This window comes from Sycon ciliatum, chromosome 1 (assembly GCF_964019385.1).
Source record: "Sycon ciliatum chromosome 1, ocSycCili1.1, whole genome shotgun sequence".
Lineage (NCBI taxonomy): Eukaryota > Metazoa > Porifera > Calcarea > Leucosolenida > Sycettidae > Sycon > Sycon ciliatum.
This window is the reverse complement of record NC_088643.1, coordinates 71681078-71708888: the sequence shown is the minus strand read 5'-3', so window position 1 is coordinate 71708888 and position 27811 is coordinate 71681078. Positions and strand designations below refer to the sequence as shown.

Here is a 27811-nt window from a genome sequence, read left to right as displayed (position 1 = left end):
ACCTGCATACGACATGAGTGGGTTGCTATGCACCCACATACTGAGGCAATAGCAAAGTCACACCTTAGTGGATCCAAAATAGAAATCTGATGTCAATTTACTACTCCCAGGCCGTTTTTGACGTCATCACTTTCAAGCCCTATTGGCGGCATGTTACAAGGCGGAGGACGCACTGCGTCGAAAACCGTGCTCCTGACTGCAACCATAAAGCAGTTGGCAAAAAAATACACAGATACTGTAAAAGCAGAAATTTTCGGTGGTGTTTTATTTTCGGTAACTTCGGTGCCGACAATTTTTACTGAAAATAAAACGCACCGAAATTTTCGGTACAACCGATACTGTATACATGTATGTAGTACTAGTACACCTACCTGGAGAACCGGTTTTACCGAAAATTTCCCGCTACCGAACCGCCGATTTTGGCGAATACCGAAAATATTACACCACCGAAAATTTCTGCTTTTACAGTACCAGACCTCCAGTACAGAGGTCAGAACTAGCCCTTGGTAGATAATGTCGGCAGAAACTTTTGAAATGGGCAGAATTTGGTGCTTTTTCTGGTATGTTTCATGCATGTTTGGTATGTGCATAAAGAAATCAGAGCAGAAGTCAAGGAAGTGCCTGCCATAATAAGGTTGGTATGGTTCTGCCAGTTTCACTGCTTTTCGAGCATCATCTGCCGAGGCTAGCTAGGGGAACTGGGGCTAGACTCCATACAGTTCAGATGGTTGCAAGACTGGGCCTCTGCCAACCGGCTCTAATATTGTTGTAGTCGGGAGCAGTATTTTCGACACAGACTCAGCGCATTGTAACATGCTGCCAATCGTAGAGTACTGGTGCGTCGTGCGGTACCCGGCCGACAAGCTTCATCAGTTCATGCATTGGCTTGCCAGTGCAATGACGATGTACGTGCCTGATCGTACTTACGCCAGTCAACAATCATGCATGACAGTCACGGGCAAGTGACAGACGGTGGGATTCCATCGGGTAATCCCCAGTAATGGCCTCCACACGCCGTGCGCCCTGCCAACCCGTACTCAAGTAACGTTTCTCTGGCTTCGCCGCTCTGGAACTACTTGAGAACGGTTTCTCTGGAACTACCTAGTACTAGTACTCATGAGTACTACTGTACTAGTAGCTAGCGTCTTCACCAGACTTGGTCGAGCGCGAGAAAAAGGTCAGAGACAGCAGCCAGCAGGCAAAGGAACATGTGCGCCTTCAGCGCGATCTTGGCATGCCACTTGCCAGCGCAAAGTCGTCACTGGCACCACTTCATCAGCATGGCATTCATCCGCGGTGGTGATACTGCACCACAACATCTCTGATAAAACAAAAGTCAAAGAAGACCAACGGACCGGCGCAACGACGTACCACTGCCAACAGTTCGCCAGTACTATACCTACATGATTGTAGATCTACTGGTATGCAGTGCCAGTAGTCTCTATCTACACAGACTATGCCTCCAGCTCCAGCACTGGCAGCAGTAGACGAGCAAGAATGCAATGTCAGGTAGATCTACACTGACTGTACGTGGACTGTACTAAAATTCACTAAAATTTAGCAGCATATGCCATCGGAGCCTAGCGCCTGCTCTCGCAATGGGTGGACAGATGCCCCACATCAACCGTCCAGGACATGAGACGACTTCGACACTACAGACTCCTCTGTGAAGAGTCAAGTGCTCGCCTGCTCCGTAAATAAAACGTTAGTTGGATCCACAGAGTCTTGAAACAGTTTATGATTGCCTGGTTGGATCGCATTCATGTAGTACTTTGAACCTAAAGTATACTGCATCGGGACTCGGGAGTCACGTGAAATTATTTGCTGATTATGATCGATGGTACGCGGTTCGAGGCTTGGTTAGGGAGATCGGGAGTCACAGTTGGAGTCCTGTAAAGTCTAACGAGAGACAGAAGGCGAGTAGTCGGAGTATAACTATAAGGTATGTTGCAGCGCAGAGGCATTGTTGTTTCTCTTCTTCAAGTATTCCTGGCATCGATCACAGTTCTTCCGAATCCTTGAAACCTTATAGTTATACTAGTAAGCAGGAGACCAGCTGTTGTTTGCGTCAAATCGTCATTGGACGCTTCCTACATTTGTTGTATATCTCTGCGTTGAGTGACACTGGCCATTTCCATGCTTGCGTCTTGCGTCGCGCGCTGGCGATGTCCGGTAAGGTCCAGCGTCCTCCCTTTGATTTTGAATAATTCCTTCCTTCAAGGCCAGATTTGCTTTTGGCGCTACGGCGTGCTATAATAAGACAAGGCAGCTAGCAGCACAATGCGACTAGCATGCGAATATTTCCATTCTCCCATCCTGCAGCTGCAGTGCATGTTTTAGTTGGTTGCACGTGTGCGTGTTACTGTGTGTCCTTGGTATGTGCATACACAGCCTAATGTTTGCTCTCACCATCGTCAGGAACAACTGACGCGGAGGACGTGGTTCTCCGGGTACTGAAGCAACAGCTTGGTGGATATACGAGCGAGGAGCGAAGTACTAGTCCACAGCCCCAAAGACAACCAATGGCGGGACAACATCACCAAGGAGTGTTCGCAAGTCTCGGTGGCCCAGCCACAACGCCCAGCGTGACATCCAGCGAAGCCGAGCCAGACTCGCCGTCACTACCTCGGCGTGTCGGTAAGTTCATTGTTGTGTTTGTTACTTGGTCGCATGTTTTGCGTGCTTTTACTTAGCTGCATGACTGTCGTCCGTGCTTTTCGTGTTAGTTAGCCGCGTTTCCTCCGTTCACATACGCGCATGATTGTACATGCTGTAAACAGCAGAGTTGGGTAAGAGCCTTTGGCCATCTCTCGCACATTGGAAGGGTGAAAGCACGAGCACTACCATCTGTAGACTGTAGGGTACTTCAGGGGCCAGATCTAGTACTAGTAGTGGAGTGATATTGTATGATTGAAGACCAGCAGACCAGCAGACCAGCAGACCCAGCAGGATGTCATGGTCCAGTGTCAAGAGTTTCATGAATGTACAGTAAAACCTGTGACTAACGACCACCCCTTGGGGCCAGAGAAAGCGGTCTTTAGTCGCAGGTGGTCATTAGTTAGAGGTTTGCACCGCACAACCATAATATGAGTGTGAGACCGTCTGTACCTGGCGAAGTGGTCTGTAGTACCAGGCTGGTCGCTAGTCACAGTGGTCTTTAGTTACAGGTTTTACTGTAGTTTTTAATCCACGTCACTTGCTGGGACCTTGATCTTCCTGTGAAGGTCATTGTTGTGAAAGAGAGAGAGTATGTGTTTGTGTGTGTGGTGTGTGGATGGAGGGGGGAGGGGGGGTACTAGTGGACATTACTAGTAGACATTACTAGTAGCTCCTCAGGGGCGTTGGAAGGTAATTTAGTGTGGTACGGTCAGCCATCTGAAGTACAATTTACTCGTGGGGGAGGGGTGGCTGAGCAGAAAATTTTGGAAATTTAGAGCCCAAATCAGTGCATTTTATTGATTCACGGGGTACTTGGAGAAAATAGTGGTACGGTCAATACCGTAGTGACCGTACCGCGTGCGACGCCCCTGCTTCTAATACTGGTACTAGGTAGTAGTTCTACCCAAGGGCTGAGAGAGTATGCGCATATCGGTCACGTGCACGCATGTGTACAGATCAGGTGTAGATGTGTGTGCGTGTGGGTGTGTGCGTGTGTGTGTGTGTGTGTGCACGTGTGTGTGCGTGGTGTGTGTGTGTGTGAATTCATGTTTGTATATGACTTGTCGTAATGTGTGAGCTGGCACAACATTGCAAAAAGGAAGAAGCAGTTGGGTGGCAAGCATGCTGATTGATCATGGCGGCATTCTCCTAGATACTGTAAAAGCCATTATTCTAACTCTGGCGCATATATAACGATTTCCTAAAATTGACTGGTTTACGTGTACCAAAGGTAACGATTCTCACTCATTCTCAACGCTAAATAGGACAGTATATGTATCGATTTCCGTATAACGATTTCTATTTTAACGACAGATTTCTCCGTTAGAGTTAGCACTTCGTTATATATATATATATATATGGCTTTTACAGTACACGCACATGGATACTAGCACTTGGTCACAAGTTGGTGCTTGAGTGGCAACCAGGTGGAATCCAGAGTCATGATCTCTGAGTCACTGTAGTAATGATCTGAGAACCCACTATTCCGTGTAAGCAGCTGCTACCTTTCATTTTCAGCGCACTGTGCACATTTTCGTTCACACAGACAGAGATGTTCAAGTTAGTTCTTCATAATTGTATTTTGGAGATTTGGGTAGGCGTGGAGAGCGGCCCTGGCACTTCTACCTGGGGGCGTCTGGTACTGTGACTGGTACTTGACAGTAGTACTAAGTGAAGCCGAGTATGGTAAGTAAGTAAGTAAGTAAGTTAGTTAGTTAATGGGTAAGGGTCAGGTCTCAGATCATGTGACTAGCACACAGTCATTTGAGGCCGTGGCGCTGGGAGTCAGACTGGGACAGAGCAGTTGCTGAGCTAAGGCCAGGAATGTAGCCTTGTTGTAGCTGTAGGTTTATGAGCATGGCATGGGCATGGCATGTCTACTGCATGAAGCTGAACTAACACATGCCTGAGTGTCACCACAACAGTGATATCACAGGTTTACTCACGAAGGGGAAGTCCCGCGAAGTGCCACAACACAGGAAGGGGAAATCCCACCATTGACACTGGCATGGGAGTGCCTGGACAGCTAGCCGTGTGACAGTAGCAGGGGTGACTGGCCAGGCAGGGTGGTGGCAGCCTTCAAGTACAAGCACTGCTTACATGGCTACTGCAGCTAGTGTAGTGCATTATACCATTACAGCATTCGCATGATTGTGTATTATTAGAAACTGCCCTATTCTCATTGTAAGCACTACTGCCAGCCTGACTACAGACTAGTGAGTAACTGTAGCACGCATGATGGTGGTCTTGTACAGTCAGACCTCGCTTAATCGCACACATCCGTTTTCCCAAAAAATATCCGGATAGGCGAGGGAACCGGATAACCGAACACCGTTTATGTTGGATGCATCACGTATGCTGTAAATATGTAACCAGCTTTTTTCTTCCGGATGGCGAGGGATCCGGATAAACGAGGACCGGATAAGCGAGGTCTGACTGTATTTGTAAACCTCACCACAGACTGCTCAAGACCAAAGGCAAATGCATCTGAGGAGTGCAGCATAGCTGCAGAGCCGGATAGGACCTCTTTTAGTAGTGAAAAATACGCAGTGGTGGCAAATCAAGTCCCACCCCAGGGGTGGTGCGTTCGCACTGCACCAACACACAGGCACGTAACTATGCCAACCTCAAAGCATGGACGGTGCATCCGTATCTACAATTGCTGTACTCCACGACGCATGCCGCATCTCGCAGTTCAAGTGCACCATGAATATGGGGCAGCTCTTGACGTACATGTACATGTACATTTACAGTACTGTACTCCCTAGGGCCCTAACCTCTATACTAATGAATAATGGGCACTCTTCCCCGGGTGCGGCGTCAAAGATACAGATATAGTAGATACCGTCATGCAAAGCTCGCTGTGTTTCTCTCATAGGTAGAACACTCTGACTGTGATGCCGCTTGAGCCGGTTTGAAAAACAATGCTTTGTTATTTACTAGACCTCATTGTGATCGGTGTCGCTGACCTGGACATTGATTTTTGTTTGATATTTATTTATTTGTACCTTTGCAGCACTGCACAGTTTGTACGAGGACTTGGAGATTATGCAGTGCATGTCTACAGCTTATTGAATGCGTGCCTACTGCGCAGTACTAGTCCCTTGTATAGTACGCGAGTTGTAGTGCGGGTTAGCATACAGGTGTGAACGCTACGCACTTTTCATGCAAGCTACTTTTCTGCATTCTGTACTTGCTTTCATGCACGTGTCGCTGGCATACGCGATACGGGCCGGGTTTGTGTATTGGTTTTGAACCATGTGGTTCTTCTTTTCAGTTTAGTTGTTCTTTGGTTGCTCCGCGAGTTGTTGCTTTGGTTGGAGACAAAGATGGCTTTCCATTTCAGTAATATAATGTAATGTAACTATAACTGATAGTATACTGTTGAGTGTTGGGATGCGTTGGGACCCCGACACCAATAATCGGTTTGACCAGTCCACATTCTGAGCTAGCTCCGCTGATGAAACCTAGCATGCAAGGTCGAGAGAGCTAGCCATTCGGAAAGTGAATACCCATGAGTGTTATGTACGAGGTGCAGAGTCTGAGAGGCAAACTTCCATTGCAACTTGCAGGAGAGTTTCCCGAGCCTCTCGCGCTTTTAGTGTTGTGTGTATCACGATAATGTCCTTGCCCTCCATCAAGCATGGTGATGCTCCCCCCCCCCCCCCGTCCCTTTCTGCAAACTACAATCAAGATCCCAGTAGCCTAGCTCAGTCTGCCGGAGAAAAACACGTTCCGAAAACGTTCCAGAACTGGGCCGCACATGCAAATGTCCCCCCCCCCCCCAATTTGGTATGAATACCGTGCCAGATGCCGCACTTCACCCTCCACTGTCCTGTTGGATACTGATGCTGCAGTGCTGTCCTGTTATACTGATGCTGCAGTGCTGTACTGTGCGTGCTATGCCATTGTGTAGATGACAGTCACCCAGCGGCTCGCCTGCCGGCCTGGTCCCCTCCACCATCATTATTCAGAGACAGTGGAGGCTATGATTCGCCTTTCACGATGCCCAATGTACAACCAGACCTAGGTATCAACAGTGCCTGGACAGCGGGCAACAGTACTATCCAAAATCACTTACTGGAATTGGGAGCAACACCAGCATCGCTAGCAGCAGCAACCGAACCCAGTGGCACGCAGCAGCCATCAGCTAATGTCAGCATGACTGCAGCACAGCAGGCAGCTGCCGGGTTCGGGTATATCACAGCTCAGCAGCCAGGATTTGGCACAAGTCACATTGATGGCGATGTTTTTACGGCAGCTTCCATGGCTGCCGCAGTACCTGGCAGTGTGCTGCCGCCTTCAGACCTGTTTCCCTTCCAGCCATCACTGACACAGCCCATGGATTTAGCCAGCACTGTATCTGAATGGAATGCGCCTTCGCCCTCAGTGGATGGTGGCAGTATCCAGCGAGCATCACAGGTCGTGACCGCGCACTCGGCTCCGTGTGCAGCCGCGCACTCGGCCCCTCTGTTCCAGAATACTGGCCTACAGCATGTAGCCAGCGCGGGCATAGCGTCGTCGTTCCCGAATCACCTAGCTCAACCTGCGACGGGCACGCAGTCACTGCTCTTCGGCGGCAATGCTAGGGTTCAGTCCAATGTGACGAATCACGGAAACAGCTTGCCGTCCACCGCACATCCGAACGCTTTTCATCCACTCGACGTCAGTGACTTGAGTGCGAGCGTTGCCGACCAACGAGAGCACGCCGCCCAGTCTGCAGTGCCCACACAATCCGGCCAATGCACTTTCGTGTCCGAGGTATGTTCTAAGATTCCTCTGCCACGTTAGTTGACTCATTGTCAGTGATGCTGTACAGGAAATGTGCCAAGTTTTGGCATATGGAGCCGCGGCGTCGTCAAAACATTGAGCATAATTTCCCGTTTGATTTGCTATGTAAAATGAAATGAATACATACAGAATGCAAGTGCTGAAAAAGTCATTTGTGTGAAGATCTTTTTGGAATGAGTCACACAGACCCGATAAAATGACAATGGGTCTCACTGCACAGGCACTAGTTTGTACAATCTGCATTGGAGTGCCCACATGTATTCCGGGTGTGCTGTTCGTCTGTATCATGTTTTGTATACAGACGACGGTTTCTCATTGCACCATTTTCTCTATGTTTTCTTCTATTTGCTAGTTTCTTCAAAGAGAACTCCACAAGGAGCCAACCTCAACGCAACAAACACTGAACCATGGTCCCAGGCTGAGCGAGTCGGCAGAGCTACCACTGCAGCATGCACTCCAGAAGACCAGCTTGAGCAGCTTAAACAGTGATTCGGAGTTCAGCCTTGCACTGCAGCAGGCCACGCCAATGCACACCGCGTTACAACACCCTGCTCCCGTCCACCCAGCAGGTGTGGCCATAGCCGGTGGTCAGGGAGCAGCAGCAGCAGCACTAAGTTCTCATCAGAGCTCACCACTGGGCCATGCCTCGTTGACAGAGCTGTTGAACCAATCGATGGCGGGCAGCAGCAGCAGCCAGAGCATGGCTGACCAAGCAGGCAGCAGCACACTTGCGTACACACTGCCCAGTGCCAGTAGTCGGCCTACGGGCAACATGATTCCTGGCTTGTCAGCACTTAGTCCCGGACTGGGCAACGCACCACTGCAGAGTCTATTCCCAGGCCAGCAGCTAGCGACATCCGACCCACTTCAAGGCTTTCCGGACTTCGCCCATCTGCTCCCAGGACACGGGAACGAGCAGCACCCTTTCACTGGCACACTGGAACCTTCAATACCGTTCGACCTACGCAGCCAAGCATCGGCCATCAGCAGCAGCACATCTGCTACGGAAGACGAAACAAACTGTATGTACTATGTACCGTGTGCCACCCAATTACATGCCATCCTGTGTCGAACTTGGTGAAAAGTTGACTGAAAACATTTCACCGTCTACTGAACCAAGCAAGCTGGGAATGAAATCATGCAGGGAACATATGAGATGTGGCATAGACGAAGTTTGGGAATCCTTAGGTTTTGTTTTCTATATCCTCTGATGGCTTGAGTCACAGAGAATCGAATGGTACACTATTGCAATAATATTATTTGTTCTTCCCAGGACTCTGCGTAACCTGCAGAAATGCGCTGTTGAAATTGGGTCAGCAATAGAGAAATAACAGACCCAGAAACAAGCTATTTCAGAAAATCCAGAAAATAGATATACCCCGCTAATGTGCGTGTGTAGCCTGGTTTGCGAACAAAACTTCATATACTTGCCACCTGGTTGGGTACTTGTACCTGCCCCGTTGCGTTGACTGTGGTAGCGGAGAAGACAATTCCTCTAGGCATCATTGCTTGAAAATACGTATGATGAAGCAAGGAAGAAAACAATGTGTGTGTGTGTGTGTGTGCGTGCGTGCGTGCGTGCGTGCGTGCGTGCGTGCGTGCGTGCGTGCGTGTAGGTGTGTGTGTGTGTGCGTGTGCGTGTGCGTGTGCGTGTGCGTGGGCGTTGGCGTGGGCGTGCGCGTGCGCGCGCGCGCGCGCGGGCGCGGGCGCGTGTCCGTGCGTGCGTGCGTGCGTGCGTGCGTGCGTGCGTGTTTGTGTGTGTGTGTGTGTGTGTGTGTGTGTGTGTGTGTGTGTGTGTGTGTGTGTGTGTGTGTGTGTGTGTATGTGTGTGTGTGTATGTGTGTGTGCGTGCGTGTTTAGATCACATACATAGCAAGCAAAGTCGTGTTCCAGTAGAGTTGACATGTTTGGGATACCAGTGGTTTTATTCATTGCTTTGTTATGCGTGTTGTCTCCACGTCGGTCTATCAAACAGATTATATAGTTCACGCATTTGATCTTTCAATCACAAACCCCTAGTCGAGGAAACTCACAATTCTGTTGGAACATGACTTATGTGTGTGTGTTGTGTGTTTGTGTGCGCGTGCGTGTGCATGCGTGTGTGTGTACCTCAGACACAGTTGGCCAGCTGATGGCGATTGCAGGAGCCGTGGCCGGTGGCGAGGCTGACAATGAACTCAGTGATCTTGATCGCCGCCTGCCATTGAATGCCGCCACCGCCGCTGCTGCTGCTGCCATCGCCGCTGCTGCTGCTGACCCGGGCTATGCATCCGGCAGCTCATTGGATGCTCCTGCAGCGTTTCCTCAGAACATGGTGGGTACCTGTCACTAGGGAATACTTCGAAGTAGGTATTTTACTACTCTCTGCCTGTCACCATAGACCATTGGCATTGCAAAGCTTTTAATTAGGCTGCCTTTCCCAATGTATGATGGTGCTTGGCCATTTTTCATTGCTCGCAGCCCGTGTGAACATTTTTGAGGTGAACGTTTACCGTGCTTGTTTTAACTATTTTCCGGAGTGTTAGCCGCACCGAGGTCTAAGCTTCACCCCCCCCCCTCCCCCACATTTTGGGGCCTAAAATTCTTACATTTGTTGATATTCGGCACCCAAGCCGTACGCCAGACTGAAATGTTTGGCCATCCGGACATAGCATTCGACAACAATAAAAAAGATCAGATCAAATCATTAGATACTGGCGGCAGATACAGTCATCATGTTACCACTTGCCAGTGGTTCAGAATTGAAATTCATTTGAGAGGCACCACTGGAGTTCTTGCAAGAGTTTCCTAGTTTGTCCTTCACTTGCAACTGACAACATGTAGAAGCTTCGCACTAGTGCACTGATGCCGGGATCGCAGTACAGTACTGTCAGGCGCTGAAGAACGGCCAACCTAGAATTATATGAACGGTCTAGGCTAGGAGGCTGACCCCCCCCCCCCTTTATGTGTGTGCCAGTATGTGTATGTGTATTTGCATGCATGTGTGTATGTGTGTATGTGTGTATGTGTGTATGTGTGCATGTGTGTATGTGTGCATGTGTGTATGTGTGCATGTGTGCATGTGTGTATGTGTGCATGTGTGTATGTGTGTATGTGTGCATGTGTGTATGTGTGTATGTGTGCATGTGTGCATGTGTGTATGTGTGTATGTGTGCATGTGTGCATGTGTGTATGTGTGTATGTGTGCATGTGTGCATGTGTGTATGTGTGTATGTGTGCATGTGCGTGTGTGTACTGTAGGAACCGGAGAATGAGGTGCAAGTGAACTTACGGCGAATCTCCCAGGACAGGAATGCCAAAGCCGAAGGTGACTTCACTTTCCCCGTTGCTGCTGTCATTCAAGACAGGGTCATATTTGCTCAAAACAGCTCAAGACAGGTGTTGTGTGTGTGTTGGTGGTGGTGGTGGTGGTGGTGGCGGCAGCGGCGATGGTGGTGGTGGTGGTGGCTACACAACAGTGGGATGTGGCAGAATTTAGGATTAATATTACTTGCTTTGAAGGACGTTCCCTTCGCCCATCGTGTGACCAAGCTACGGAGAAAACGCTAGAATTAATGCATGCGTATGCGTGCACACATGTGTGTGTGTGTGTGTGTGTGTGTGTGTGTGTGTGTGTGTGTGTGTGTGCGTGTGTGTGTGCGTATGCGTGTGTGTGCACATGTGTTTGCAAACTCAGATGTTCGAAAATGTTTGGATGTGGAGTTCATACCGAATGAGGGTCTGCTTGGGGTAAGTGCCACAGCAAACACAGCAGCTTAAAGTTTACAAGTATTAAATAATTTAAATTAATAATGAGGCTATTTTCGCGGTGACTCATCACAATCATCATATCGATCGTACTCATATCTACTAAACTGTTGCTAGTCTTTCATTTAGTTCTCCGTTGATGGTTGCGTATGCATGCAGACCTTCTTTGACATGGAAGTCAGAGCTCGCTGTGTCGTTATCCCGTGGGCCGAGCACATGAAAGACGGCTGCCAGCTGCGAGCGGTGTGGCGTGAGGTGGGAGAGACGACACGCATCGAAGAAAGAGTGGGTACGGTCTGTAGCAGTGGTGATGCCGGGCCTCACGTGCTGACATTCCGCTCCATAACCATAGGTAAGGATGAAACACAAACATGATTATGGGAATGCCATGGCCGCAGTACAGTGTTCACTGATCACTGTGCTGCTGCTGCTGTGGAATCCGATGTTCACCACGTGTTCAGCGAAACTGTAGTTCTTCACGTCGCATGATTTCTTTAGTGTGTCAACCTCTATCCAATGTGTCAACCTCTATCCAATGTGTCAACCTCTATCCAATGCGTCAACCTCTATCCAATGCCCTTATGCGGGTAGGGTGTTGCGAGGAATCGTTTTGTGTTTTGGGTGCACGTTTCCGTCAAATGAATGTTTCCGTTTGCTAAATTCAATTTTTTTTAAAAATGATATTGGGTGCATAGAAATCAAGTTTTTTTATTTGATTCACGCACTATTGTACATGTTCACATTACCATACACCAATCGCCAGGTATCCTCTGCTAGCTTCCTCTGCTGCTGCTGCTGCTGCTTTGTGTGTTCTTCTGCCGTGCCCGTGTAGACCAGACGAACAAGATCACTCAGCCATTGAAGTACATCATCATTCTGCAGTGCGACTGCAACTGCTTCCTGGTGCGCCTTCCCGGCGTCTTCATTTGGAAGCGACGCCCGCGGCAGCGCAACCGCCGCAAGCCGGATGATAACTCGGACGGAAGGCGGCCGCCTCCACGCCAGCGCCGCCACGGGGCCGAGTACGTGCCCAGTCGGCACCAGCATCGCCTGGTCCTGGGCAAGAGAAAGTCCGGAGGCGGTAGTGCTGCTAGCAACAGTGCCGCGTGTCCGTACAGCATGGGATACAAGGTGGCCATTGGGTACACGCCGTCCGCGTGCTCTCCACCGCCGTCGCTGGTGTCTTCCCAGCAGCATAGCCATGGCAATATGCCTGGTGTCACGACGTTGACATGATGTTCAACGTCATGAGATTATTTGCAGTACACGTCATAGTTTGTGTTCTCTACCCCGGTTTGTTTCCGCGTTCCCACACCGAAGCGGGGCCGCGTGTTTATTATTTCTACTGACTCACTCGCCTCTTGGCGACTTCCTCCATGTTTTTTCCTGCTTTTTTGCTCTGCGCAAGCGCCTTGCGCTTTAGTCGTCGTCTTCTTTCAGTTCACAGCAAGAACAATAATTTTACCTCTTGTGCAGTGTCAGTCAAATTCAGTCAAATCAAGCTCTCCCGATCCCAAGAAACTGTCTGGCGTGTGCACAAAGTGGTGCCGAAACCCGGGACATGAACCGCACCGGAGCTCGAAACGAGCCGTGCGTACCATTCCAATCTTGAGAAAGATAGACTCGACTCAAATAATTTGTAAGCAGCTTGCCCGATTTGGGTCGTCGAGCTAACATGCCGAAGAGAGCAGTGACGACCGGCACGCAGATCATGCGCCGGGCCAAGATCGCGCAGCTGCAAGGATCCATCGACGAACTCGTCAAAGAGGCCGAACTCCTTTTATCGAAGGAAGGAGGTCAAAGGGCCGACGAGTTGTCGCCAGAACACGTGGACTCGGATCCAAAAAAGCTAAGTACACTTGTGGATTGTATTGTTGAAGAATTGTACGCATATGATGAGGCGTGTGATGCATTGGCCAGTGTTTTGGACTCGGAGACTCTGGAGGGTTCAGATGAGGCTCTGCAAACGGAGATCTGCGATGTGGTTGCGTATTCGGTACGCATCAGAGGGTCAATTGTTGAATGCAAGCGATCTCCGCAGTACAGAGCCCAGACGAACCGTCCAGAAGCTGCTACTACTAGTACTAGCTCACCAAGTAGCACCAAGAGTACGGGCAGTGCGGGTATCAAACAAGAAACTAGTATGGTTGATTTGTCCAGCATCCAACAGTCAATAGGAGATCTTGTTCGTACGCAGTCTATTACACATAGTCAACACCAGCAAGTATTACAGTCGCAAGAGGATCTAATCAAACAACACCAACTAGTCGTACAACACATGCAAGCATCATCACCTCAACCACAACCAGCTCCCACAAGTTCAGTCAATTTGCCCAAATTTGAAATACCAACATTTTCTGGTGATTTCCTGAAATGGGCTGAGTTTCACGATATGTTTGTTGCGTCTATTGATGCGAATCAAGGGTTGTCGGGTGTCCAGAAACTGTCGTACCTAAGAGATCACGTAACGGGTTTGGCTCGGGATGCCATAGCTGGCTTGCCCATATCAGATACCAACTACACAACCGCGCTTGACATTCTCCGCAAACGTTTCGGGAATGATCAGCTTCGCGTCAATGCACACTACACGGCAATCATGGACTTACCGCCTGCGTCCAACGCTACTCCATCTTTGCGTAGGTTGCACGATGCGTTGGAGGTGCACTTGCGAAGCCTCACAGCGCTTGGTGAGAATGTTAATCAGGCGGTGTTTGTGTCAATGATTACGAACAAATTGCCACGCACCACGCTAGCGGCTTTGGAATTAAAAAAGGGGCCACAATCCTGGACCGTTTCGGACTTGCGCGCTGCAGTAGCCAACTTCATAATAGCGAATGAAGCAGCAGATCGCCTCAGCCAGCCACCGAAAAAATCGCACGAATCACCATCTGCCAGTGCGTCCGGTCAATCTCTTGTTGCCTCAGCTTCAGCTACTTCAAAAGCGAAGCCCAAGAGAGTGTGTGTTTTTTGCAGTTCGGAGGCACATTTCTCTGACGAATGCAATAAGTACACTACAGTAGAAGCGAGGAAGAGCGTAGCTAAACAAAGGTGTTTCAAGTGTTTGCGATCAGGCCACTCCGTGCACGATTGCTCTAGCAAACGGCGGTGTTTCTATTGCCACAATCCTGCACACCACAGCAGCTTGTGTCCAGATAAATTCACTGCCGCATCCACTCAGAGGCAAGCTTCCACTATGAGCCCGAATGCTCAGTCCTTCAAACCCAAGCCTGCCACGAGCACGGTCGCAAACGCCGATCACCAGATCATGATGCAAACTGCTGTGGCACCGTTTCTCTCCTCCAAGTTGAAGCCGATCAATGGCCGTATTCTCTTTGATACCGGCTCCACCAAGACATACATCACGCAAGCTTATCGAGATCAGCTCGATTTGCCCACAATCGGAAATGAAACACTCTCCTTGGCTACATTTGGGAACAACAAAAGAAAAAGTACCGTGTACGCCAAGGTGAGTTTGACCATGCAGTGTAAGGATGGGTCCACTCGTGCGATTCAGGCCAGTGTACTTCCGAACATAACCGCTCCAATTGCGCGATGTCCACTTGCTTCTTCTTTTCCTCTTCTACAGTCTCTGCCACTTGCAGAACCGCTCTCCAGCAGCGCAGAGCCCATGGTCGTAGACGTCTTGATTGGTCTCAATCACTATTATGATATTATCGGCAAGGACCGCACCGAACTAAGCGGTGGTCTGGTCTTGCTCGACTCCGTTCTTGGTTTTATCTGTACCGGCAGTCTGCCTGTGCCTGCCACCACAGAGGCGCAGTCATGTCTTGCTCATCAAACAGACACGGACCCTGAATTCGACCTCCGTAAGTTCTGGTCGACAGAGAGCTTGGGTACTTTTGACGATACGTCGTCGCAAGATCTTGTGGGCGAGCGCTTCGCCAACTCCATCTCCTTTGCCGAGGGTCGGTACGCGGTGAGTTGGCCCTGGAGGGACTCACATCCTCCTCTTCCGACAAACTACGGTCTGGCTTTCGGTCGCCTGAAGGCACAAGTGCGTCGCCTCGAAGCCCATCCGGAACTTCTTGACCAGTACGATACCGTGATTCAAGACCAGCTTGACAGGGGCATGATAGAAGATGTTCCTCGTGGTTTTACAACCAACCAGATTCACTACCTTCCACACCATTCAGTACTCAAACCTACTGCTACTACCACGAAGCTGAGGGTAGTGTATGATGCGTCCGCAAAATGTTCCGAAAAACTCGCCAGTCTCAACGACTGCTTGCACGCTGGCCCCAATCTTGTTCCAGACCTTTGCGGTATTCTTCTTCGTTTTCGTCTTTCTCCGGTAGCCATAAGTGGAGACGTAGAAAAGGCCTTTCTGCAGATTGGTCTGCACTCACATGATCGTGACGTGACCCGCTTCCTATGGCTGCACGATGCATCCAGCTCAGCTACTCCAGACAACATACGACAACTTCGTTTCTGTCGTGTTCCGTTTGGCGTTGTCAGCAGTCCATATCTCTTGGCTGCCACTATTCAGCATCATCTTAGCGCTGCTGATACAACAGATTCCGACCTAGTGTCTCGCAATATTTACGTTGACAACCTGTTCCTTGGTGCCAACTCTGGGACGGAGGCGATTGCTATCTATGATGCCACGAAGCGCCTCTTCAGTGTTGCGTCTATGAATGTTCGCGAGTGGTCTAGTAATTCTGCAGAGTTTCTTAGCAGCATTCCAGAACCAGACCGAGCCAAGGGTACTATCCACAAGTGCCTCGGTATGCTGTGGGATACAGAACATGATACTCTACATATTGCACCTGTCAGTGCCGTATCCAAGTCGGCCACAACGAAGCGGAGTATCCTTCGACATACTGCCCAATTCTTTGACCCCCTTGGTCTCCAGTCTCCTGTTCTTGTTGGTGCGAAGATTCTGCTTCAGGATCTTTGGAAGCTGAACGTCGGCTGGGACGACGACCTTCCACAAGACATCATTTGTAGATGGTGTGATATTGCGGCTCAACTTGAACTTGCTGCATCAACGAAATGTCCACGATTCATCAGTGCACCACGTGCCAGCGACGCTCGGTTTTCTCTCCACGTCTTCAGCGACGCATCTGGGCTGGCTTACGGTGCCGTTGCTTACCTTACTACTACGTTTGACGATCAACACACGTCGAACCTTCTAATCAGCAAGTCCCGTGTTGCACCTGTTGCTTCACCTACCATTCCACGTCTGGAATTAATGGCCGCGCTTCTCGGTGTTCGTCTGATCCAATTCGTCCGTCGGGAACTTCCGCTCACTTTCTCCTCTACCTTTCTATGGTCAGACTCCACCACAGTTCTCCATTGGCTGGCCTCTTCTGACAAACTACCTGTCTTCGTCAACAACCGTATTGATGCCATTCGTGCGGTTCCCGATGTTGCCTATCGCTATGTCCGCTCTGCCGACAATCCCGCCGACTTGCCTTCACGCGGTGTCTCTGTTCCTTCCCTTCAAGCCAGCTCGCTATGGTGGCACGGTCCACACTTCCTTGCCACTGCTGACCATCACGCCGAGCCAGCACTTGATCACCATGTCAACGTTGCCGCTGGGGAGGGTCCTTCAAGCACTTCGGAGATACCTGCACCTGTATCACACCCAACAGAGTCCACCGGTCCAGACACTGAGCTTGCACACGAAATGAAAAAAAAGCCTGATGCGCATCACGAACAAAAAAAAACATGTGATGAACCACCATTTGGTATTGATTGTGCCAGGTTTTCGTCTTTCAGTGCCTTAGTGCGTGTTTCTGCTCTGTGTTTGCGGTTTCTCTCCAGGTTGAGACCACAAGGCGGCAAGTCCTTCGGGGTGGATTCTAGTTGTAACTCAGAGGTCAAGGTAGCCAAAATCATGTGGCTACACCATGCACAACAGAATCTGTCAGACGTCAGTGCTGTCGAAAATTGTAAGAAGCACAGCCCGAAGGACAAGCTGCGGCTCTTCCTCGATGAGAACCGCCTCATCAGATGCAGAGGACGCTTGGAGAACGCCGAACTTTGCTATCAAGCAAAGTATCCAGTACTGATTCCCCAAACGCATCCCATCACCCAGCTCATCATCAACGATTGTCACCTGATGACGATGCATGGCGGCGTTGCACACACGCTATCAAGACTGCGTTACGAGTACTGGTTACCACGAGGGCGTGCAACAGTGAAGTCATTCATCACTAAGTGCCTGACTTGCCGGAAGCACCACGGTGGTCCATACCGCACCCCAGATATGGCCCCGCTTCCATCTGCCCGCGCAACAAGATCTATCCCGTTCACCCATGTGGGACTAGATTACTTCGGTCCTCTGCTCGTCAAGCACCAGCCAAGTACCAAGAAGGTATGGGTCCTCCTAGTGACATGTATGGCAACTAGAGCTGTCCATCTAGAACTGGTGGCAGACATGACCACAGAGGAATTCCTGCTAGCGTTCCGCAGGTTCGTGTCGTTGCGTGGTTGCCCTGAAGAGGTAGTGTCTGACAACGCGCCACAATTCATCCTAGCTAAGTCTGTTCTGGATGTGGCCTTTGAAGAAATGGCAACGAGTGATGATGTCCTGTCGTACATGTCGAGGACTGGTGTGAAGTGGCACTATAACCCACCGATCTCACCTTGGATGGGTGGTTTCTACGAGCGTCTCGTTGGAACAGTCAAACGAAGCCTGAAGAAGGTCGTTGGCCGCGCGCTCCTCACTGTGTCGCAACTGACTACCATTCTCATGGAAGTGTCAGCAGTCGTCAACTCGCGTCCACTGGTGTACGTGGACAATGACTTGCAGGAGATACTCACCCCAAGTCATTTTCTGTGCCTGTCCGCAACTACTGGTGGCGTGCAACCCACTGCTGATGACGGCGATCCGGACCACATCGAAGTTCCGACTGCAGCTCAGAATCTTCTCTCTGTCTGGAAGAAGGGTCAACGAACATTGGACCAGTTCTGGCGTGTCTGGCGAGACGACTACTTGGCTGATCTCCGCAACAGTCACACTCGGAAGCTCCGACAGGCACGCGTTACCGCTTCAGAACAGCCAGCCGTTGACGATGTTGTACTAATAAGGGATGACATGCCCCGTGGCTCATGGCGACTTGGTCGCATTGTCGCTCTCCATACAAGCAAGGACATGGAGATACGTTCCGCAACCGTCATCACTGCAGAGAAGACAGAGCTCAAACGACCCCTGTCTCTCCTGTACCCTATCTGTCCTGCTGCTAACTCCGAGGCTAACAACAACAGCACCGCTCCGGACACACACACCACTGGCCAAGCCGATCTGCCAGTTCCAGCAGCTGTTGCTCCACCCAGTCGTCCACAACGTGCTGCCGCTAAGAAGCAACGTCAGACGCTTCGCCAATTAATTGGCAGCGAACTTGTTTAGTTGAATCAGCTAGACAGTTGGTAGTTCACATCTGAACTCTCTCTTTCTCTCTCTCTCTCTCTCTCTCTCTCTCTCTCTCTCTCTCTCTCTCTCTCTCTCTGTGTGTGACGGTCTACTCTCTTTCACCCTTGCGTAATATATGCACTTATTGTGTTTTGTTTCCACGTTACTTTGTTACGAATTATCTCCTTTTCTCTGCATCTCTTGCGGGGGAGTGTCACGACGTTGACATGATGTTCAACGTCATGAGATTATTTGCAGTACACGTCATAGTTTGTGTTCTCTACCCCGGTTTGTTTCCGCGTTCCCACACCGAAGCGGGGCCGCGTGTTTATTATTTCTACTGACTCACTCGCCTCTTGGCGACTTCCTCCATGTTTTTTCCTGCTTTTTTGCTCTGCGCAAGCGCCTTGCGCTTTAGTCGTCGTCTTCTTTCAGTTCACAGCAAGAACAATAATTTTACCTCTTGTGCAGTGTCAGTCAAATTCAGTCAAATCAAGCTCTCCCGATCCCAAGAAACTGTCTGGCGTGTGCACACCTGGTGGAGGGGTGACATGGCCACGTGGATGCAAGCATGTCCACATCACAGTTGGACTACTAGTAAGTGAATTATCCCAATCAGCGGCTAGTCATGTTTGTATGATCCTTAACATCTTTTTTTACGGGAAATGCTTGCATACTATGTCTAGAACCAATTAATTGCATGTAAGTCTAGTCTAGCAGGTGGGGGGGGGGGGGGGGGCAGGCAGGCATAGTGGGATGGTCTAAGACCATGGTTGAGAAACAGAGGGTACCAGGTTCAAGTCCTGCTTGGAAGCGGAAGGAATTTTTCCAGCCGTGCTGCGACCCACAGTTATTTGGGAACTTGTGGCCTGGCACGAGGGTAACATGGATGCAGCTAATGGGATTTCGGTCTTTGACCACTTGGTGGTGGGTCTGATCTACTCACCTCCCACCGTTTAGGCGCTGCATCTGTGCCTTTGATCCTAGAGGGTGGTGGCGTTCCCACGACGGATGCGGAAAACTGGGCTTCCAGCCGAGTCTCACGCGAACCATGAAATTTAAATTTTTATTTTTTTAAGTCTAGGGTTGTGGAGGGTAAAAGTATACTTTCGAAAGAGTTGCAAGAAACACGCCCAGCATGCGCATAGTAGGATAATGGTTGTTGTGTCCGGGAATAAGTGTGTGTGTGCAGGCATAGTGGGATGGTCTAAGACCATGGTTGAGAAACAGAGGGTACCAGGTTCAAGTCCTGCTTGGAAGCGGAAGGAATTTTTCCAGCCGTGCTGCGACCCACAATTATTTGGGAACTTGTGGCCTGGCACGAGGGTAACATGGATGCAGCTAATGGGATTTCGGTCTTTGACCACTTGGTGGTGGGTCTGATCTACTCACCTCCCACCGTTTAGGCGCTGCATCTGCGCCTTTGATCCTAGAGGGTGGTGGCGTTCCCACGACGGATGCGGAAAACTGGGCTTCCAGCCGAGTCTCACGCGAACCATGAAATTTAAATTTTTATTTTTTTAAGTCTAGGGTTGTGGAGGGTAAAAGTATACTTTCGAAAGAGTTGCAAGAAACACGCCCAGCATGCGCATAGTAGGATAATGGTTGTTGTGTCCGGGAATAAGTGTGTGTGTGCAGGCATAGTGGGATGGTCTAAGACCATGGTTGAGAAACAGAGGGTACCAGGTTCAAGTCCTGCTTGGAAGCGGAAGGAATTTTTCCAGCCGTGCTGCGACCCACAGTTATTTGGGAACTTGTGGCCTGGCACGAGGGTAACATGGATGCAGCTAATGGGATTTCGGTCTTTGACCACTTGGTGGTGGGTCTGATCTACTCACCTCCCACCGTTTAGGCGCTGCATCTGTGCCTTTGATCCTAGAGGGTGGTGGCGTTCCCACGACGGATGCGGAAAACTGGGCTTCCAGCCGAGTCTCACGCGAACCATGAAATTTAAATTTTTATTTTTTTAAGTCTAGGGTTGTGGAGGGTAAAAGTATACTTTCGAAAGAGTTGCAAGAAACACGCCCAGCATGCGCATAGTAGGATAATGGTTGTTGTGTCCGGGAATAAGTGTGTGTGTGTGTGTGTGTGTGTGTGTGTGTGTGTGTGTGTGTGCGTGCGTGCGTGCGTGTGTGTGTGTATGCAGGGCGGTCAACAGGTGACAGCATCGATAGCAGATGAGGCGAATTCCGTTGCCTACGCTGGCGATCTGTCCTCGGAAAGTGGTGACGATGACCTGAGCAAAGCCCTGACCCTGTTCCACAGCGCCAATAAGCAGGGTTGCTGCTTGTGTGACTGTGACGATGGTGAGCTATCGCTATTCCTGTGCCTACAGTCCGTGACACACTCCAGTCCACTGCCACTGCTAGAGGTGCATAGTACAGCCCATAGAGATAGCCCACGGCCGAGCGTGGATCCACACTCGGCTAGCAAGTCGCCAACGCAGTCCTCAGGCATGGCACTAGAGTGCACGCTATGGCCGAGTGTACGCGCCTGTCCCATGGCGGAGCTGTCCGATCCGCCGACCGCACTGGAGGCGTATCTGTCCATTTGCAAGGCAAGTCCCATCTTTGAGCTGCTGTCACGCTGGACGGATCCAGTAGTGGTGGTGACTGTGATTGGTGACTGCCAGCTATCTAGTCTTCAGCTGCATGATAGCATTACCAAGCTGCAGCGCTCCCAGAAGACACCAGCTGATGCGTGTAGCGGTGGCCGATCAACGGATGCCAGTGCTTCTGGCCTTGTGCACCACCTCACGGCCGACACCATTGCCAGCGAGAAGACGGCTCTGTGCGCGTCGTTCGAAGTGCTGCCGTCTTTCCTTGTGGTGCAGCTGACCTTCTCCGGCGTTGCCACCGACAAGCCAGGCAGCGGCACTAGCGCTGAGGCTGGGCGGCTACTGCTAGCCGCAGTGCTCACTAGCAATATTACAGTGATGACAACTGCAAATGGCAGAACACCAGCGCATGCTCAAGCGTGGCTGGCCGACATGCTCGGCGCATCCTCCGAGGATGGACATGGCTTTGACCGGCTGTGCCCATGCGAGGCCGGACATCTGGTTATTCTGGACGGAACAACAGCATCAGCTAGTCCACACGACAAGGACACGGGCTCTGTGCCTGCTGGAGTAGCAGCAGCAGTTCAGCAAGGCTGTGGAGATGAGTGGCTTCATCCAGAGCTGCAGCACTGGTTCTGCCGTGCTGACATTCACAGCGACGTGCAGCAGCTAGCCCCACTGACGTCGTATGGTACGTTTGAAGACGGCCGTGATTTCCACCACCATCTGGCCACAGTCATGGTCAGTGCAAGCATGTTGCACGTCGCCATGCCCTCAGTATTCTCACCGGGACAAGCCTTGCCAGACTATGTGGATGTCCTGGCAGTGTTCAGCGATGTTTCCAGTAGACTTGAGGATGCCACTGGCTGGTGTGACATGGCTGGCAGTACCACTGGTGACGACACTACTGCTGACGAGCGTGAGCTCAACTCTGGCGATGAGAATGACCTCCACCCTGCTAATGAAGTGGTGGCAGAGGTGGCGGTGGCGGCTAGTCTCTGCAGGACAGCGCATGGCGACTTGAGCTGCGCAGGCGAAAGCAGCACATACCGAGCGGAAAGCGAACCCGAAGATGCCGGCAGTGAACTTGACGTTGCTGGTTGCAGTACACCACTTGCGGCTGATGGCAACTGGACGTTGATGAAGTTGATTGCTGAAGCAACATGCCATCACAACACTCTGCGCCAGCATATTACAGTGATTCGATGTGTGCTCAAGTTTCTCGCTCTGGATAATCAAAAGCCGCACACACCGACAACAACAGCAGAGAGTCTATTGCCACAGCTTGTCATGGATGAGCTAGACAGAAGCTTGAATGCAACCGGTGGGTTCCTACAAGAGCTGTTGGTTGACATGTGTGACAGCCCAGCCCTGCTGATGGCTTGTAGGACTCTGGCGCAGCTCAAGCTGTCTCCGCGTGCATGGAGCCTCTGCAGTGAGATCGCCTCTCTGCAAGCGGACGAGGCAGGCGGCAAATGTGCCGAGCATCAGTCGCCATGTTTGCTCCTTGCCAATCATTACGGTGCGTGCAACTGTGTGGCTGCTGCTGGCCATTCCCAGCTGCCGTTTCCCGTAGGTGCTGCTGCTGCAGCTGCTGCTGACGGATCTAGTTCTGTTGCTGGTCTCCATGGTGCACAGCACGGCGAATGCTGGACGGATGATGGGGCGGGCGAGGATGCTCCCGACTGTAGTACACCAGCACTGCCTATTCAAGTGCGTGGTAGAACGCCATCAGCACTTGACCTATCTGGCACAACACAAGGTGAAAGTGGTGGTTACTCTGCGAGTCAAGCGGACGGTGTTGATCCAGCAGTGCTGCTCGTAACATCTCCCACCTCCGAATGCACTGGAAAGTCAACAATTTCCGGTCAAGGTGCAACAGCAGCAGTGGCATTGTCTCAGCAGAAGGGTGCAGCAGTGGTGTCCCCTCGTTATCCCGGTTATGAATCTGACACCGATGACGACGACGACGATGATGGGGCGGTGGAGAAGGACCGACGCAATGGATCAAAAGTACGTCATGGACAGCGACCGCATAGCCCACCAAACAACACATCGAATCGTCACCGCTACACGATGCAACGACAGTGTTCCAGCGATGGCGGTGAGTGAACGCAAGTGAAGTATGTACCGGAGAGTAATTCAACCTCAGATGTAGCATAAACTTAGTATACATGGTATAAGTGACATCAAGATTTGCATACACTCTGGACGAGCATGCACGGCCACGAAAGGCACTGTTTCTGTTCCGCTTGTGAGTGGCACGTGTTCTTCATGCTGTCCATGTACATGTAGTTGCAGATGTTGAGATTAAAACGTTGTGTTTTCTGCCCACATGGGTGATTCAAGTCCGTCAAGAATTGCACAGTCTATACAATGTACAGCAGCACATTTCAATTTGGTCAAACCTGAACCTGAAGAATCAGTGAAGATCATCAAGCCTTTCTGCTTCCCTAAAGGTGGCGGAACCGAACACGTACTTTATAAGGGACAGTTTTCTCATTTTTCACAAACCGAATACATGTACTCTAATTTCAGAAATTTTAGGTGCTCAATATTTTCGGTATGAGGCCAAGAGCCCAGGTTAGGTGAACAGAAAATTTAAGTGTGTGTGTGTGTGTGTGTGTGTGTGTGTGTGTGTGTGTGTGTGTGTGTGTGTGTGTGTGTGTGTGTGTGCATGTGTGTGTTTTCTGGCTTGAAGATCCTATTTCAAGTGACACCGTTGGTAGTGATGACAGCGACGGTGACGGAATGGATGATGCTGAGAGTTTACCACCAGCACTTGAGCAGGTGAAGCAGCACCTGCGGGACAGGTTCATGTCAGACGCCGTCACCAAATTCCGAAGCTTTGTTGACACGGACGAAGGCATCCAAATAGAAGTGTGCGACATCCGCGCCAATCTTGTCGAGCTGAACAGCAGCGAAGCCGTGCTGAAAATCGAGCACAACACGTTTGCAACACTGCGAGAGGATGCCAAAGTCATCATGTCTCAAGATCACCAGCCACGCGCTATCAAGCTGGACACAATCTTCCGTGCACAGATTGGCACAAGTGAACGTAAACGCACGCGCAAAGTACTGACTATATCCAATGCTGGCAGTGGAAAGACCGCAATCTTCATGCACAAGTCTCCTTTTGAGCACTCTGAAGGAACTCTTTGGCCTCAGCTGGATTTCCTCTTTCCGTTCGAGCTGCGCAATCCTGAAGTCCAGTGCGCGGGAGACTGGAAATCCCTCGTTTCCCTCCACCTCAAGCCTTCGGACATCAGTGATGAGATCATTGAGAGAACGGTACAGTTCATCGAAGGCAATTACTCTAGGGTTGGTGTGATACTTGATGGGTTGGACGAGTGCTGCCTGGGCGAGTGCAGTCCGTTCATGAGAAACCTGCTACAATCGCCACCGGACGGTCTGTACCTGGTGGTGACATCGCGGCCTTGCGACGACGCTGTGAAGTTGAAGCTCTCTAAGCAGTATGATCGTTTTGTTGAGGTTGTCGGCCTCTCCAAGAGCGATGTGAAAGCCTACGTACAGCGGGCGCTCGGCAGCAAAGAAGAGGCCAGTAAGCTGCTCGATCAGATTGCGGAAAATCCGGTGATGGACAGCCTGATGACATCGCCCGTTGTCACCGCTCTTGTTTGTGAACTTGCCAAGACTCAGAACTCGCCACCGGAGAGTGCCACAAGCCTGTTCCAGGGTTTTGTCAGCAGCCTGACAGCACGCTTCAAAGAGCGTTTGCTCGATGGCGGCGATGCTGGTGCCGATAAGCGAACGGAGCAAGCCACGAGGAAGCTGCGCCAATTTGCCCTGCACATGCTATCAAAGAAAAAGCCCGTCTTCACCAAAGAAGACCTGGAGCGACATCAGCTGTCGGCGGACGCCCTGGACATCGGGCTGCTGGTGAGGTGCTCACTTGTGTCAGGCGGTCAACAGTACCAGCGCCGATTCAGCCATCTCATGGTCCAGGAGTTCATGGCAGCACAGTATGCAGCGGAGATGGTCATGCGCAAACAAATAACTGCTACCGAACTGGTGGCCAACCTCGGCACGAAGCATGGTCATTTGCTGACGTTTTGGAAATTCGTGACTGCGCTGTTGCCCAGCGGGGAGGCAAACGAAGCCCTGATGTCGATACTCATGAGCTCCACGAACAAAGAAGCTGGTGGTCGTCCGAACTGGGAGTTCCTGTGTGATGATGAAGTACTGAATGACACCTGTGCTGAATTTTACAAGAAGCTTGACGAAGAAGAGCTTCGGAGCCTGGTGGCACTCTTCGGGTCTGACCCTGCTGAACATGCTGCGACTGAAGACGTTCAGCAGCGTTCTAGCAACGAGGCCGACACCGACATTCGCCTGAGTCTCAAGCAATCCCTGGAGCAGTGGACACGCCGAGAACCAGATCACACCGTGGCTAAGATCAATAGCCTTTTGTCCACCGTGAAGCCATCAATCGCAGTAAAGTGCGACCTTTCGGGATCAGCTGCTTCTGCTGCCAAAGCTCAAGAGCCAACGGATGAGATTGCACAAAACTGGGTCACAAGCACAGTGGAAGATCGAAGGACGATAAGCAGAGATCTGGTTGTGCTGATGTGTCGCTGCTTCCACGAGCATGTCTTGTGCAACCCAGGTGGCAATTGCCACTTCACAGCCATGTTCTACCTGCTACGCTACGTGGGCTTTGACCTGGCACTGAAAACTCTCAAGCTGCCGGATCTGCGAGCGATGAGCTCAGCCCTGCAGCATCACCCGGACGCACTGCGTATCATTGATCTGAGCCTGTGCGGCATTGAGGATCGAGGCCTGAAGCAGCTGCTCCCCGGCTTGCTGCAGTGCACCGAACTGACCGAGGTGCACCTGAGTGACAACACACTGACTGCCGAGCATCTGTACTCGCTTTCTCAAATGCTACGCAACAATGCTGCCACGCTTCAGTGCTTCTCCATCGCTCGTAACTGCCTGCGCAACGATGGCCTGGCATGCCTGAAAGCCGGCCTCAGAACATGCACGCAGCTGACGGGCCTATGGCTCAACGAAACCGGCCTGAGGAGCTCATGTGTCGACCTGCTCTCCAGTATCCTGAAGCACTTTCCCAACCTGCAGACCCTGTGGCTGAAGAACAATGATCTGGCGGACGAGTCTGTGGTCAAGTTGCAGCGCGTCTTGGCACGGGCTGGCAGTCTTCAAGTCATCAACTTTGCTTCCATGCAGCTGACTAGCGGTGCTCTACCTGCACTTACCCATGTCATTCGGAGCAACCCAGGTCTGCGTGAGATTCGTCTGGATGAGCAGAATTCCTTCGAGACCAGCAGCCCGCATGCGGAAGCCGACTTCATCGCCGCCGTCGCCCAGTCCAGCTGCAAGTATCTGGCCATGCCCGGGAAGACCAAAATTCACAAGGAGTTTTTCAAGGCACTCTGTCGTGCCAGGGGGCCTGAGCGCACCGTGGTGTTCAGAAAGGGCATGCTCGGATTCCCCTGATCACACTACTCCAGTAGATGCAGTGAAGTTATAATCTGTAAATAGTAATAGTAAGACTTGGTAGCCAGAATGTGGATTAGCACAGAGTCTGTGCAAGTCCAAACACAATGCACTGTCTGCATTTTGCCTTTCCAAGATACATGCTGTCGCTCTTTACGGTGCGTGCGTACACTGTACAGCGTTAGACTATTCCATCGTCTCGTACTGACTTCTTTCTTGTCAAACGTTGCTAAACCCAGTAGCCAACACTGTAAATTTAATACCACATTACAATACTTTGTGTAAGTAATGCAGTGACCCCGCAGCCGGCTGCACAGGTAAATCGTTCACAGTGAGCTGATTATTATCGTCAGAGCGGCCGCCGACGTCATCATCATCTTGCCCCAAACCTTCGCCATCACCCCACTCTAGAAATGAATAAAAGCAAGCTATATTTTAACAGTACTGTAGTTTGGTACACACAGATGGTGAACCAGCTCCAGCTCACCGTACTATTTCTTGGTCTGCACCCACTATACTACACTGAAGAGAGTCAACAATGATCTAGCCTTACACACATACCCACTGTACAGCCATAACAATACCCTAAACCTACTTTGAGCCAGACGTGGCATAGATTTTGCTTGACAAACCGCTGTTACATTGCTTGCTCATAATTATGCTTGGGCTGGAGTTCATTTCTATACGGGCTACATGTGAGTTTTTTAAAACTTTTTTTGCTCAACTCGTCAACTTTCACTTTCAAAATATTTTCAAAAACAAAACTCAGTCCGGGGCTTCTGTGTGGATTTTACAAGGAACTCCGCACCTCAAGCTTAAAGGGGAAGTTAAGGCAAAAATCCAAATTTCACCAGTTGTAGTCTTCAGGGTGCTGAGTCGAATGGTCTTGGTCCGAGGAAGCTGAGATGCTCCCTTCCTACTTGAATCCCAATCGAACTCGCGCACTTCCACCGAAACTGGGTGACTGCGCCCTACTAGATGGGGATTTGTATGCAAAATGTCACTAAAAGCGCCATTTCGTTCTTATAAAAGCACGGATGACCGCGATTGGCCCATATGTTGTAGTCTTTTGGACGCTGAGTCGACTGGTTTTGGTCCGAAAAGGCTGCGATGCAGCGTTCCTCCTTTATTCCCAATCGAACATGGTTGAACAAGCGGTCACGTGCTCCTGCGTACACCAGTCACCTGGTCACCGTGCCTGC

At 50.7% G+C, this 27811-nt stretch overlaps 1 protein-coding gene across 2 annotated transcripts; it reads left to right on the top strand.

The window, feature by feature from the left end:
• The first annotated feature begins 1651 nt into the window (after window positions 1-1651).
• Window positions 1652-27377, top strand: LOC135805267 (uncharacterized). 2 transcript variants are annotated; one of them, XM_065319282.1, is made up of 12 exons: window positions 1652-1942; window positions 2392-2637; window positions 6575-7419; window positions 7802-8471; window positions 9564-9763; window positions 10690-10756; window positions 11126-11178; window positions 11356-11548; window positions 12029-12409; window positions 19110-19171; window positions 20721-23235; window positions 23833-27377. In XM_065319282.1, exons 2-12 carry the CDS (start codon window positions 2523-2525, stop codon window positions 26607-26609), a joined length of 7878 nt encoding a protein of 2625 aa, XP_065175354.1. In that variant the 5' UTR covers window positions 1652-1942; window positions 2392-2522; the 3' UTR covers window positions 26610-27377. The 2 variants fall into 2 exon arrangements, with proteins under 2 accessions (XP_065175354.1, XP_065175353.1); XM_065319281.1 differs by lacking the exon at window positions 1652-1942 and adding an exon at window positions 1963-2172.
• Window positions 27378-27811: the final 434 nt, after the last annotated feature.